At 28.2% G+C, this 16,485-nt stretch overlaps 1 protein-coding gene across 1 annotated transcript in view; it reads right to left on the bottom strand.

The window, feature by feature from the left end:
* Positions 1–958: 958 nt before the first annotated feature.
* LOC111674491 (acetylcholine receptor subunit alpha-like 1) overlaps positions 959–16,485 on the bottom strand; it is a 51,701-nt gene continuing 36,174 nt past the window's right edge. The window contains exons 3-9 of the mRNA XM_046948044.1: positions 16,221–16,265; positions 14,329–14,438; positions 7,611–7,791; positions 5,384–5,844; positions 5,060–5,280; positions 2,433–2,704; positions 959–1,337 (exon numbers count right to left, since the gene is read on the bottom strand). Of these exons, the coding sequence (XP_046804000.1) occupies positions 1,131–1,337; positions 2,433–2,704; positions 5,060–5,280; positions 5,384–5,844; positions 7,611–7,791; positions 14,329–14,438; positions 16,221–16,265 (1,497 nt within the window). The 3' untranslated portion in view covers positions 959–1,130. The remainder of the gene's footprint in view (positions 1,338–2,432; positions 2,705–5,059; positions 5,281–5,383; positions 5,845–7,610; positions 7,792–14,328; positions 14,439–16,220; positions 16,266–16,485) is intronic.

Genomic DNA, 16,485 nt, shown 5'->3' with positions numbered 1-16,485 from the left:
ATTTTAATCCATATTTAACTATATTTTTTGTGAATCTTAATATAAATGAGAGCGTTTTTTAATGTGTCAATAGCTGGGATTGCATTTGTTTTCTATCTTGGCCTAGACTCTGTGAAGGTTTATCTGCTCTCTGCTCTCGATTTAATGTTTTGCTCTTAATTTTTCTTAAAGGAACTCGTTTAACTCTATTTTATCCAGTTTGTTGTGAGAATGTTTTTTTTTCAATGGAAACAATTAAAGAAAGTAAATAAATTCAACAACTTTGTTTGTCTTATTTTTTAATTACAAATTATTTTAAATTTAAATCTTATTTGTATTTTTTGTTTTAGTAGAATTCTTTTAATTAAGAGTGCTAAATTTTTGCTGTTCTTTTATTATATTTTTTCGAATTTTGCGAGTATAATTTTGTGTTTAAATGATTTTATAGTTGAGTTAATTTTTTGTTTTTTTTGTTTACTTTTGCCTTATTGACTATTTTGTATTCGTGTGTGTAAGTATTAGGTGTTTAAGTGAGTATATTTTTGTGAGAGTATGTAGGATATTTTCGGTTTGTAGTAGTAGTAGAAAATATGAGTATGATGTTGTTGTTCTGTGATTGTTGTTTAACTACAATTCTTGTAAAAAATTGTTTTCCTACTTGAGATTTGTTTCTTTTGTTTAAATATTTCAAATCATACCTGGATGGCTCAGTATTTGTATTTGTTAAACACTATTTTATCTTGTTCTTTCTCTCTCTTTTATATGTGTTGTTCATATCATTCGAATTATTTTTGGGGCACACTATTTGTTTTTTTAAACCATTTTCTCTTTTATTTGGTGATTTTCTTCATTTTTTTTCTTTGTATCATTATGATCTTTGATAAGTTTACAACTACTTTATTTATATTTGTTGTTTGTTTGTAAGTTTTTGTATTTTTGGGGGGTTTCTTAAGATTTTATTCTTCATTATCAAATTCTATTTTGATCACTTGCTCTCCTATGTCCAATTTAAGTGTATTATTTCCTGGATCCGCGTTCACCTCCACAATGACAGCTGGATATTATCCACGATCATCATCGCGTGCGGCGAACAGGGTTCGCAAAGTTCTGGTGATGATATTCCACCAGCCCTCTGCGAACCCAAGTGGACGCTATAAGTTCGTGTCGCTGCCCATTTTTAAAAGTTCGAATTTCTTTTTGGCGATTTTCGAATATAATATATCGATAGGCTGCGATTGATCATATAAACTAGGAGCCTGTAATATAATCCAGGCAGTGCCTACCACACAAGATATGGTAAATATCCAAAGGAACAAACGATCCAATACCATAGCGACATATTTCCAATCTTCTTCAACCTGCAAATACAAAAAGAGCAAAATAAATCATAAATGAAATTTAATTGCATTTAATTAAAAACCAATTCAATTTTTTTATTCTAATTTTAAGGCCAATGATGTGAATCTTAATACTAAAATACTAAAGAAAAAATAAACATATTAAATTAAATTTCAAATCAAAGTGTAGTTAAGAAATAGAGCGTGATAAATTCTCAAATCAACTTTACTGTTTTTCTTTTATTCTATTTATTTCCATTCTGATGTTTGCTGTTTTCTATAAATTTTAATCAATTCAATTTAGTTGGTTACAAGATATTGACTAAAAATGGTCGCCATCAACACGATTTACAAAAAAATGTATGGAAGGTTAGAAGCACTTGAAAAAAAGATGAAAAAAAAACTGGAAATTGTAAAAACTTTGCATTAAATTTGATTAAAATGGGATTTACCACATTCATCTCTATAGTATGGAATAAATACATCCATACTAACATACATATATATAGATTTATTCAATATTCTATTCATTCATTTATTCATTCAATATGTACTTAAAATTTGTTTGTATGAGTTTTATATATACCGTGGCTTCTCTGTCAACTAACTTTACACAGGCCAACTAAATTTAAAAACGTTATAACAGTGCCAAGATATAAATAAGTATATAAAATGTTGTATGTCATCTAAAAGTCCAGCTTTAAAATAAAGGCTCTAGAACTGACGTATTTTTTTCTTCTTCGTGATATCATCACCTAAAGCTTTGTTGTCTGGGTTAAAAATTTGTCGGCCTGTGTTATTTTTAATGAAAAGGAAAGTTATTCAATATAATTTAGTTTACTATTAGTAGTATTTGTAAAAGATAATTAAGAAGAAGTGTATTTCTATTGATGTAAAATTTACATTATGCACAACAAAATTGTACCGAACGTAGAATGGTGCTAATATTAATACCATTTTGATGATTTCAATGTAAAATATAGCAAAATGATTCTTCGCTGGCTAATGATTAGTATGGTAGGTGAAAAAAATGGGTAATAACAATTCAATTATGCCGGTATTACGTATTATTGGAAGAGAATTATTAAAATGCTAATATTTTCTTTTGATACTTACACTTTCAAACTTATCCTTGTTTTTCATATGTTGAGCAATAAAACGAGAACCTTCGATTGTTTTTTCCATTTCGCCCACGTAGGGTTTGTCGAATGTGGGACTTAAATCCGCCTGACAACAACTAGGACTCAAATCACCATTGACAGTTGTCGGACTGAAGAGATCATCGTCCGCGCCAGGCAGTGGCAGTGCAGAAGGCAGGGGCGGATCACCGAAACATTGTGCAATACCCGCTGTTCCGGCAAATTCACTAAAACGTTGAGCTGGCAAAGCTGGAATTCACAAAAAAGCAATACAAATTAAAATCAAAACGTTATCTTAAATATTTCAAATATTATTTTATTTATATTGAAATGAGAAATCAGAAGAAATAATTTGGTAGGAAATGTTTAAAAAGAATTAATAAAATAAACTTTGGTTTATATTTATTTGATGAAGCAATTGTATAATGTATATGTATGTGTGTGTCTATATGAGTACATACTGCAAATAAATAAAAATAAATATTTTATTACAAAGCAACCAAATCGTGAAATTCTATTTACTTTGTAAGATATTTCCTCCTGTCTCAGACAATCTCCTCTGACAATGTTTGCAAAACGCACAAAAGGAAATGGAATTTACGACAATCATGAAGGAGGTGAGAGCATCTTAAATAAAATGAAACATATAAAACAACTTAGGGATCCGTTAAGGAAATAATGTTCTCGGTCGATTGTCGCCAAGTACTGAGAGACATGAGAAAAGGAAAGAAATGTAAAGAATACGTGTCTGGACTTGAAAGCGGAAACGGAAATGCGACTACGTTTTGTAAATACAAACATAAGAGTGTATGTATTTAATGCTCTAACACTAAGTACAATAAAACAAAATGATAGTACCGTAGACTTCAGACACTTACAATATAATACATAAACACATACATACAAACATACATATATGTATTAGTAAACATGCCCTTACTCAATTCCATGATCTCAATGAATATGTATATTCCAGTGTTTGTTTGAGTGTGTAAAAAGTACATTTGGTTTTAAACAAGTCGGATTAAGTTTCCCAGTGCAAAGTTTTATGTTTGCGTGTGTGTGTTTGTGTGCATGTGGGTATGTAATTTCAATTTCTCTGAAATTAAGTACGCGGGATTGAGGAAAAATTGAAAAACGTTTTTTCTTTTTATTGAGTATGATTTGTTTTCTCAATTGTTGGATTTTTTTTCATGTGTCAAATGAAAATATCCATTAAGTAGCATACATATTCACCCTTTTACATACATAAACATACATATATGTATGTACATATTTTCATTCATATTGAGGTGGTGCTGTTACCTTCAAATAACACAAAGTGTTAAAATATATTAGAGGTATTATTTTGTATTATAATACAATATATTATAAAATACTCGTTAACGACAATTTAAAGATCTTGAAAATATGCTTTAAATTTAACGAAATAATTTTTTAAAGAAAATTTATTAGATTTTATTTTCTCACATAAATTTAGAAACAAAATGTTGTTTTAGTAAAGTTGAAAATTTAAAACAATTTTCAAATCAAGATCTTTTAACATCGAAAAGAGTTTATATTCAAAAAGTTCCTTTAACATATAAAAACGCTAAAACCCCACCCACTACAGACATCAAAGAAATATTTATATGTATATGTAAATCATACTGTAATAATAACAATAATTCTTTTACATATTAAAAAACTTTAAAAATTATTTCCGCTTCAAAAAACTACAACGTATTACTGATAAAAATAATAATAAATTATGACCAAAACCAAGAAACTTAAACAATAAATAAAGTTGTAGCTTTTTTATTTTAAGTAAAAAATGTACATATTCCGTTTAGCAGTTAGTGGTTTAACTAAATATGTTGAATTGTAATCACGATTAATATGCTCCTTGAACATGTTCTCTACTTTACATTACGTCTTTAAGATAGAAGTAAAGAACTGTAGAAATTCGTAGAAATGCGTAGAAATTCATTTACTTTGTTGAAAACTATTAAAATAGTATCAATAATATTGTTACTTTTACGTATAGAAAATGAAACCATACACCAGTTATAAGTATATTGTTTAATAATGAAATCATGTCCCAATTCCTATATTTTTATAATCCTTTTTGTTTATGAATTGATTTTGAAAAGATGAGGATATGGTTCTTTTGTGGCGTGTTTTACTGATTTACTTCTACTCCACGCGCCAAGTTTTATTAAATTTTCTTAAATTTGTACATTAGTACAAATCTTAATAGTGTCGCCATTATAGCACTGTAAGGTATATAATTTGAAAGCAGTGGTATAAGTTGCTTACATATGTGTAAGTTTGTGTCAAAACGCGATTTCCATGAAATTTGGACCGATTAAGCTGATAGTAAACTTATTGCAAATGAATTATTTAAATCTATATTTTAAGTTTGGTTACTTGATACGAAACCAAGACATACTGGTAATTGCTTTTGCTTTGTTAGAGTAGGTTTTAATTCAGTTTTTTATGACCTTGTGTCAGAAGCATATTTAATGATTTCTTAAATATTAAAAACACCTAAATTATTTAATCAATAACAATCAATTGAAATATGACAATTAAATTTAAATTAAGAACAAATAGTAAATTTACCTGGTATACCGTAGTCGCCGCTAAATCGTTTTGTATCATAATTAACAAATTTGTCGACATCTGGTGGCAGATGAAAGACATCTGTTAAAACTTCTTGGGGCTGATCGTCCTCCTCGTCATTTGATTCGTCTTTTTTGGGACGTTCAATGCACAAGAGTTTTGGTAAAATATCTATGAATACCTTTTGAACCCAAGGGGCCATTCTATGTGTAACAGGAGACCTATAAAACGATTTAAAGAAATAAAAATATAAATATACAAAAATACATATGTATTATTACAAATACAGAAGAAATGTAATGTAAGATAAAATAAAATAATTACCTAAAATTAACATTTAGTACCGCAATGGTAACTACGACCGAGAGCGTAACTAACATCATGGTAAATAGTAAATATTTTCCCAGCAGAGGCACCGTTAATGATGTGGGCGGTATAATTTCCGCGAGCAGTAGAAAAAACACAGTTAACGACAGTAAGATACTTATACACAAGGAAATCTTTTCGCCCGAATCACTGGGTAAATAGAAAACCAAGACGGATAGGAATGATATACCCACACAGGGTATAATTAGATTGACAGTGTAGAAGAGTGTCTTTCGTCGCAGCGTTAGATTGAAAACAATATCCAAATATGGTTCTTCACAGCAACTGTAGAATTTCTCATTACGCACTGCCGGCACGCGCATAATGTCCCACTCTACTGATATATAATAGTCCTGAAGGTCAATGCCAACTTCAATGTTATCGGAATCTGGCGTTTGTTTAAGATGCCTTAAATCGACCTACAAACAATGGACAATTGAAAAATAAAGAAATTAAAAATAAACATTATTTATTATTTCAATTCATTTTTTTTATTTAAATTACTAAATTGTAATTTCATCAATTCATAAATAAACTTGTTTATACAAGTACTATTATTATTTTTTATTATGTTTTATATTCCAACATTTGTTTAGGTATTTTGTATAAAAATCATAAAAGAATGATGGATTCCAAAAAGCACGACATTAAATTTTATTTTTTCTTTGAAACACAAGTGACTGAGTAGTGAGTGACATAGCCACAGAAAAAGGGACAGTAAAATCAATGATACGTGTTGAATATTTGAAAAACAGTTTGCTTGATGGCAAAAATAAAATAATAGAAAAACAAATAAATAATCACAAAATAAATAAATGGGCGTGTGACAAAAACATGTCAAATATAGTGAAAACTCACATTTTTTAATGAAATGAATAGAAAACAAAAATAATCTCATCTTAGATACATTATTTTTAGTTGTTAAAAAACAAAATTTATTGACATCGACATACATATGTATGAATCTATGTACATATGTATGCATGCATGCGAGTATATAAGATATAGTAGCTGGAACATTGATGAATAAACATCAAGAAAATTTAGCAACAGTTTATGGTGTATCGCCAATATACTTTACGTACATATGTAGATTGAAATGTGTTGAAAAAGTTAAATGTGTACATGAGATTTAAATTGAAGTTTAAGTTGAAAATACATTATTTCCAACACAAATAGTTACGAACAATAAAAATGTGAACACCCATCTATTTGTCTTAATGGCCGCCATTTTCTTTTTGTTTATTTGACAGCTGGTTATTTTTTAAAAAGTCATTTATTGTTGTTAGTTCATTAAACGCACGCACACACATCTAACCACCCACATCTGGCTTTTTGCGATACCCTAGTGCGTATGAGTGACACATGATTCATTCAACAATACACCAACATAAAGCATACGCACCGTTTGACAAAATACAACTGTTACATCTGGAATAAAATACAATTTCGTCTGCTACAGAGATGTCTTTTTTGTTCTTCTAAAGTTGTGTGGCCTGTTGGTAGCTCAAAACAACAAGAATAAATATAAAGATTGTAAATTTGAAATTTACTTCAATGTGTTCATGTGTGAGTATGTTAGCTTAGAGATATCAGAAAAAATGTGCTCATGTCAATGGGCCGAATGTACATAAAACATACTTATATTTGATTGTCAAAGTTCGCAGTTGTTATTTTTCGTTCTGCTAACTTTCTAATCATTTTCAAGTTTATGCTCAGCATTTCTCAAAATAAATAAAAATGACTAGAGTAAAAAGGGAAAATGAAACGGAACAAACAATGTTAGATAACTCCCTGAACAAATACATTCATATAACGAGAAGTAAATGTGTGTAGACTGTGTTTGATAAAGATTGTTAAAAAGTAATTTTCACAAATAAATCTGACAGCGGCATATAAACGCACTTTTTTATACAATCACTTTCATACATCTAAACATAGTCATTTTATTAACTTAACTTGAAGAACCGACAAACAGACATTTACAATGATTTAATGGTTATAAAATTGAGATTAATGTCATGTTTATTTCTTGTAAATTATAAAAATTGTGTGAATTTATTACGTTCTTTTCTCTACTTGTTTCTAATATTTATTGCTAATACTGTTGCTCTTGGTTTATATAAAAAATATGTTCTTGTTAAAAAATAAATAAAGAAAAGAATAAACTTTAGCTAAAACTCACCATGTAACCATCATAAGTCCATGAACCGAATTTCATAAAGCATGTCTGCTCATCGAATGGAAAATATTCAACATCGATTTCACAAAATGATTTATAAATGGCAGGAGGTTTCCACACAACTTTGCCGGTATGATGTAGAATTGCTTTTGTCATTATTGTCACTTCGTAATTACCATCGGCACTGAAAATTTAATAAAATAAGTAGAAGAGAGTTAAAAATATTAATGAAATTAAAATAATAAAATTTTAAATGAATGCATTTAATTCAAATGTCCTTTGTAATCTATTGGCGGCCGGCCAAATATGATAAGTTCCAACATTATATTCAAAAGTGTGATAATTCCAAGTTATACGGATGGATGAAAAACGGACGGTTATGCATAGTCTAAAGGACTCAATAAATTATTCTAAGACAATATATTTTGGTGTAGGGTATAAAAATAAATACATGTTCGTGTGTACGTTGAATATATGCTTTTAGCTGATATGAAATTTTAACTTTGAATAATAATCTGTCTTGCTGTCCCTTAGTTGCTATAATTTCATCGGTAGTATTTTAAAGGATTCTTCGTAAAGAAACTTTCAATGTTGTCTTATTTTATACAAAAGTAGCAATATATATAAATATGTATATAAACTCGTGTACTGTTATATGTATATGAAAATATTAAGTTCTTAATATTACTACTACCACATATTAATAGACATTCGATAACGCATACAATAGGGTGATAACTTATATAAAAATTTGTTGAAATTTTAAATCGGCCCTATCCATTCCACATACAGCATAAAAATATACGTTGAACAAGTATTTAACTTTTTCCCGAGCGTTAAAAAAGTTTCCTTGTTAAATGTCTTGAAATTTTCGATATTTTTTAATACAAACCTGAAATTTTCGATATAAACAGGTGTCATTGTTTGACAACGACATTTATAGGGAGATAAATGTATTTCAAAAAGGTATATTTTACAATATTAAATTTATGACAATTTGTTTGAGAATGGTTTTAGAAAATCAATTTGCCGCAAAAGGTTTTTGCACCATAATGACCTATGTTTGATATGGCCTAATTTTGGTTATGCCCCTAATGCATATACGTTCATATATTTTGCGATACACTTATACATGTATGTATGTATGTATGTATGTATGTATGTATGTATGTATGTATGTATGTATGTATGTATGTATGTATGTATGTATGTATGTATGTATGTATGTATGTATGTATACATGTCCTGGCTGTTTGCCATCTTTTTAGGTTTTGCTCTTAGTTGCACAAAAAGTGATTGTAAAGTACAGACAATTTAAGTCTGAAATGTCTTGTATTGTAAGCCTAGAAAACTAAAAAAAAAATAAATTTTATAAAACGAAATACTAAATGGAATGAAATGAAAATAAAATAAAATTTCCAGCAAGTCAAAGAACGTTTGTATGCTGCTTAATTCCAGCAATTAATTTTTATGATGATCTCAGAAATTAAAATTCAATCCAGCCAGAAAAACTGGAGAAAAAAAAACGAAAACAAAATGCTACTTAATTCTTAACTTTTTTTCTTTGCAGACCCAGACAACAGACACTTTTTATACCGCACAATATATTTATTTTTTATGCGGACGGATACAAAGAGCAAAGTGGAAGAAGGCATTTGCTCATTACGTTCTATTTTGATGTTTGTGTGTATGTGTGAATTTGTGTATGAAAATGTATCTCTATTTATGTGTGTTGGAATGTAAACAACATTAATGAACCCTTCTTACGTATTATTTGTCGTTATCTGTTCTTTACTGTATTGCTTCTCTTCCCTTTTCCTGTCTGCTAGTTATTCTGAAGGAGAAAAACAAGCGTAAATAAGTCGGGTTGCTGCCACACTGTCACTGTACGTTTTTAATTTTATTTTAATGCAAAATAATCATTGTAAACAAATTCATTTGATTGAGCGGAAATTGATACAAATAATCTGGTTTAATGATAATGAAATTTTCTGAAAGTTTTTATTTTTCATTAAGAACAATATAAATTTGAGAAAAGAGATTTGTATCAATCAACTTATGTATATGTTTGTAATTTTATCTGCTAAGCAATTAATTTAGTTTCTGGTCTGGATTTTACATTACTTTCACACAAAATACATTTACGTTTGTCTGTCTTACTGTGGTTTATTTTTCATTTAACGGTATTTTTCTGTAGTTTATGTATTTTATAAATTAAGTATTTTCTTTTTATCTTTGCATTTTCTTTTAACCGACGACACATGGTCTAAAAATATTTCATTGATAATAGAATTAAAAAATATCTTAGATAATGAACATGTCAACAGCAAACATTTAATTAAAATACCAGCTATGGAGAAAAATTTAATCTTGTGAAAAACAAGGCAAAGCTCTAGGGAATATGTATAAATCCAAAACTATAGAGATTTATACTTACATATATACGTACACGTTAGCACATACATATATGTACATTCTCAAATAGAAAATATTATATACTATTAGACATACATATTGAATTTTAATATGGGATCGGTGTTTCAAAATTTATACTACCCCAAGCCAAACGTTTGGACCTCATTTGACCCTAGTTTTGTTCAAAGTTTAATTTCAGATAAACACTTAAACGTCCGTAAATCACCTCTAATCCCTAGTATCATGCGTAAGAAATTAAAACAAAAAAGATACACCTATAGAATTCGCAGATTTTCGTAAATATTTACATGTACTTTAATTATTATTTTATTTGTCACGTATGATATCGCCATATTTTAATCCATATTTTGGAAAAGAAGGTCCCGAATGGGTTAATTTTTTTCAAATATAGTATTCTTTAATTGGAACAGAATGACAAAGTTGTTTTTCAAGTACTCCTGATTTTACAAAATCTATACCACTCTCATGGTGTGAGAATGTCACATGCAATCGTATGGAATTGCCCATATATATATAATTATAATAATTTTTTTTTTGATTCGTAGATTACAGGTGAGTGTTGGTTTTTGAGATTTCTGATTACGATGTCAATATACATACATAAAATTTTACTCATAATATGGGCACAGTTATATGAGGGTTGTCGAAGATATGTATCCAAAACGTTTAAATTCTATTCCATTAATGGTAAAATCATTGAATGCATAAATAGCAACAAAATTCTTCTAACATTTATTCGTAAGGTGTAAATTTCATTTATTCAGTTTTTGGTGGTATAGAAAAAACTTCTACTAAAAAGCCGCATAGCAAATTCAAGCAAACATATATAGTTTTCGGCTAAATGTCTCAAGTGTTGAGTAAACAGTGCATAACAGTGTCACCAAACCAATAAATTATTGTGCTTGGAGATTCCAGTTGAATTGAAAACCATACCAAACGAAACCAAAACTAAAAAGCATAAAAAAATTCCTTTAATGTGCAATTGAAATAGTGCATAAAATGTACATGCAGATTTACATTTACAAACAAATGTATTTAAATGTGTTCCGAGTAAACAAATCTCTAAAGATTCAAACAAACATATCTGCCATTAAACCTAAAAACAGTCTATATCAAAAATCATAATTTCTAAAAGACTGTATTAAAAAAGCAAGATTGTTATATTCCATCTACATACATATTTATATTAACCACAAAGATCATTTCACATATTTATTGTAGTGATTTTCGGGAGATGATTTTTTTAAACTAGTCTTTGTATCTCGATTTTCTGCTCGTTCTATTATATAGGGTAGGAGACAGGACAATTATGCACCGATTTTATAAATTTTGGTAAAGAGAATTTGGACTTATAAACGCTTATTCTAGTCAAATTTAAAGTTATATTATATAAGGGACCATATATAGACTGATTTTGAAATTTGATGACAAAATCATATACCAACATATTTCACGAAATCGTACAAAATATAATGAATTATACAATTTAATATGCCTTAGGCATAGTCTGAATGCAGCTGATAAGTTCTGAACATACATATTTATGTGTTTATATGTTAACATGTATCTGTTAGTCAATAAGTGTGAATGAGTTCAAATTAACGAGAGATAAAAATATTTATATTCATTTGGGCTGACATGTTACTGGTAGTTGCTTTGTAAATATCTAAAATAATAATTTTTTTGTCAAATAAAATTTTACTCAAAAGTGGTTTCCTACGTTTTTTAGTTTATGTTTACCATTTTGCTGCTTACCAGATTTACAGTTAGATGATTTTATGTTTCAATAAATGTGCATGTAGTGGTACAAAGGCTATAGGGTTTGCGATTTCATGAACTATTTATTTCCTCAGAAATTAAAATAAATATATATTTATTTTGAACAAGTATTTGGGTGCAATATATACATATGTATATATTACGTTCTTTAATTTTTGATAAGAAAATGTCTAAAAATTGTTTATAAATTAGTTTTTAATTTGATCTTTCTTTAATACGTCACAAAATTTAGATTTTTTTGAGATTGCAACACTAATAAACAATCCCTTATTAAAAATATTTTAACTGAACACTATTTATATTATTGAAGAAAAAGTTTCCTTTGAATATACCTAAAATTTGCCATGTGAATATTTCCGTTATCAAAACTCTAACACGGTGTCATTAAAGCCACTATAATTCATATTTGTAAAATGGACAACATACCAAAACACCACCACATTTACCGTTATACCACATATGTACATATACATATATACATACATATGCATGTATATGTTTGTGTATATATATTATAGTATAACAAATGAATGGTGGAAACATTGTTCGCCAAACTATTTTATAAATGTTTATAAATTCCTATAAATAGAGAAATACTCTGTGTCAATTGCAAATGCTACTACATACGTGTGGTTATTTCAATTGTAGAAAATACGCATTTTGAATTTTATAAATTACCACACGGCCATCTATTTAGCATATTCATTTTTAAAATCATTACTTTGTCCATGCCTCTTGGCAAATACATACATACATACATGCCAATGTGGGTCTGTTTGTATAAGTTTTACTTTAGTAGTTTATGTGATATTTTTATTTCTATTTTTGACAATACATGTTGGTTGCTGTTGTTGGTTGCTGTTGTTGTTTTAAAACAATCTAAAATTTATTATAGCGTTTAATATTTTTGTTTGTACAAGGAATGTGTTACATACATATTTACAGGCTTAACAGATTTTATTGTTTTTAATTGACACAAACGGCTATAAATTATAATTAGTAGAATAATAATGCAGCATATTTATGAGTATGTTTATTTGTATATCCTGTTTACTGTTATATAAAAAGTATATAATTTGTATAGATTTTTATTTACAATAACTAAAACAAATATTACTTTGAACAATACAAATCTTTTGAAATAACATAAATATATTTATTTATAATATTTTATGCAAGTGAATTTATTTACTTATTTATGTGAAACATTTATTTCTAAAGCACTATTTATCTTTAGAAAATAATTAAAATTAACGAAATCCAAAGAGAGAGAGAACAAGGAAAGGAAATAAAGTAAAACTTATAAAGTATATCAGTGCGCTAAAGTTGGTTTTAATGGCCATTTCCTTGTCTTGCGTTAATTAGTTATAATTTGTTATATTATAATTGGCTTTCTCAAGTTTTAACATAAATTATCCTTGCGAAAACATCAAATTTGAGCTGAGTATAAGTTACACTAATTATAATAATTTGTTTGTATACTGCGATACTCTTAACAAAGTACCATTGCCATTGCCATTTCTACACCCACTACACCTACCACCACTATCGCTACCACGGCAAACAATAAACTAATACATTCTGTAGTAACCATATTAAAAGCTGAAACAAAATCCATGGCAAAGCAGATGATGACTAGCAACAGCAACAACTACAGCAACGTCAGTATTAATAGTAGTTGTAACAGTGATAGCAACAGTAGCAGAAGCATCGGCTTAACATTTATGAAACAAAAAGTCTGAAAAGTAAATAAAGTGATGGGTCCTACAAACAAACGATTATCATTCTAAAAACACCCACTTGAAAAGCCAAGTGAAAAAATAGCAAACAATTCAAACAGCAACCAACTAAAGCTGCAAGAAGAAACAATAAATGAAATTGTATACGTATTTGGTATCATAAATATTTTCAAACGCCCTCCCACACTTTTATACTCTCTTTTCCTTTCTATTTATATTTTTTCTGCATTTTGGCTAAAGGTCTGGTATAAAGACTGAGATATTAGCAGGCCAATTTCTTGTTTATGTTTGAAATGAGAAAATACAATGAAAATTGAATTAAAAGGTTTCTTTTTAAAAGACATGTACATTGTTCAACCGGAACTCAAAAAATCTAAAACAAATTTTTGAAGAAACACAAAAAACCCAATTTTCTTCTATTATTCTCAAATATTTTATATTTAAATATTCAAAAAATTATACAAAAGGATTATTATCACAACTGCACAATTGTTGTATTTTAAATTTAATTAGTTATAATGCACTTTCTAAATGAAGTTTCTTTGTATACTTGTCGTGAACTCTAAACAACCTCTCGTTTACAAAGGAAATTCTCAATTATATTTACACAATAGAATTTACTATGTTTGTATTGTTGTATATTTGAATTTTAAGTGTTAATTATCTTTAAAATGCTATTGATTAATTTGATTTAATTCGATTCAATTTATTTACTAATTATGAGTTAAGTGAGAATGTACAGTATAAAAGTAAAGGTAGGTACTCACTTGTTGTATAGAACAATATCCGGCAACCAAATATGCTCAGAAGGGACGTGTAAAGTGTCAACGCCTCCATAATCATCTGGATTCCATTTTAGTTTGTAGTCATTCCATTCCTAAAAAAAGCAGAATATAAATTGAATCGTATGTGAATATTAAATGTAAAACCATCGGCACTGGAAATTACATTTAAATAAGTAAAATAAAACAATGCATAAAAATCTAATTAAAATATGAATAAATTATTGAAAAAAAATTAGCACAATAAAACAAAGGAAAAAACAACTAAAATAAATGAAAACAAAAACTTTTAGTTTATTCTTTGTTTATTTATATTATTTGCTTTTCTTCACACACATACATAACCCCCCTCTCACAGACAAGAGTTCATAAAATACCCTGCAGTATGAAAAGTGTCAATTGGCACATTTCATTAGTTACTTAACATCATATGCCTCTGGTAAAAAAAGTGGTCGATATATTAAATTTGTAAAATAAATTTCAGAAGAGTTATAAAAAATCACTTTGATAGCCACATGTAGTGCTTAAATGAACCGAGAAGTACTGCATAAGTTAATCGAGACTCTCTACTATGTAAAGAGTAGGCAATTATAACCTAGAAGGATATAGTTATGTTCATAAAAAAATTCAGTCGACTTCCTCCTTGGATATGTTTATGTTAAAGTAACTAGTCAAATAGCTTACACTGGGACTAATATTAAGTCAGAATATAATGTTATATTACTAGTTCCTGAATACTACTTTATAGTGCAGGGACACATACATATGTATAAGTGTGTGTGATGTCAAAAATAAAAAAGTTTTTTTATGCATTTATAATTGTTATTTGTATATTTTTGTTTTGTGTTATGTGTGGTTCAGTTGTACATACATATGTATGTATTTATATTGCAATTGATAAAGTAGTTTGTTGTTGTGATTATAACAATTATTTTACATTCATTTGTATGGCGTTAATTTATTTAAGTTGGTAAAATTTAATTTTCATTTATGACAGATAATTGTGCTTAAATAAAAACAACAAATGTTTAATTATTCATCCAGAGCATAAAATACAGTTATATGTATTTGTACTTAATCTGAGAAATATTTTGTATAATTGTAAATCATACAGAATGTACATATGGAAGTTGTATGAGTGATATATGTTACAACAAATATTATTTATTTCACATACGTTGACAATAATTGTATAAAAATTACTAAATGTTAAAAAATATTTTAGTGTTTGACAGACAAAATTTGAAAATAAAATTTCGCCCGAAATACTTAACATGAAGTCGAAGTGCTTTACGTGAGTACCTGGCGTGTTGCCCTATCTTACGGTGGTACTTTTTCAACCACTGGTAAACAGTAAACAACTCACCACCACTCAATTTATGCAAGGACTAAGTCAGCTCAGGGATCTGTCGTCAAAGATAACATGACCGGGGGGAGGGGAACCCCAAATAGTGAACATGGGCATACGTTCCCTCGACGATAGGATAATCGCTCCGGAACCACAAGAGTCATTCTCGACCAAAGATTGTCAACCCAGCGATAGCTGTATTAACCCAAAGATTTTCGTACGTGAAAGAACTATCGGCCACAGTCGAACTGTTATTGTTAATATATTTTAATTTTTTTCAGGAAATTCTATAACATTTTTAATACTAAAAATATTAATCTCCTCTATTTATATCTTGTAGGGGCCGGTGTACGGAAATGTTATGTATATTTTTTATTTATATCTTGTAGGGGCTGGTGTACGGTGTATATTGAATAAAATTTTATATCGAAATTTGTAAATCGAATATGTATATTTTCTGACAAAAAATATTATTACAAAAATAAAATCTTTAATTTTTTTTCAATTTAAGTTGGAACTCAAAATTTACCTGTTCTACCCACACATTCGTAGTCATGATTTGATTTTTTAAATTCTGTAAATAAAAAAGAAAGAATAAAACATGTTTATTATATTATTTTTTAAATTAATGCAAATAGAAAATAAATTTAAACAAAATATTTGTTTCAATTTTTAACATAAGTTAAGAATTTAAATAAATAATTCATAGTACAGTTTATTAAGCAATGAATTTGATAGACATTTGTACATTAGAAATGTCCAAAAAATATGAATTTTGCTTGGATGAGTCGCAT

The sequence above is a fragment of the Lucilia cuprina genome, chromosome 4 (genome assembly GCF_022045245.1).
Source record: "Lucilia cuprina isolate Lc7/37 chromosome 4, ASM2204524v1, whole genome shotgun sequence".
Taxonomy (NCBI): Eukaryota; Metazoa; Arthropoda; class Insecta; order Diptera; family Calliphoridae; genus Lucilia; species Lucilia cuprina.
The sequence above is the reverse complement of the archived record's forward strand: the minus strand, read 5'-3'. Positions and strand labels throughout refer to the sequence as shown.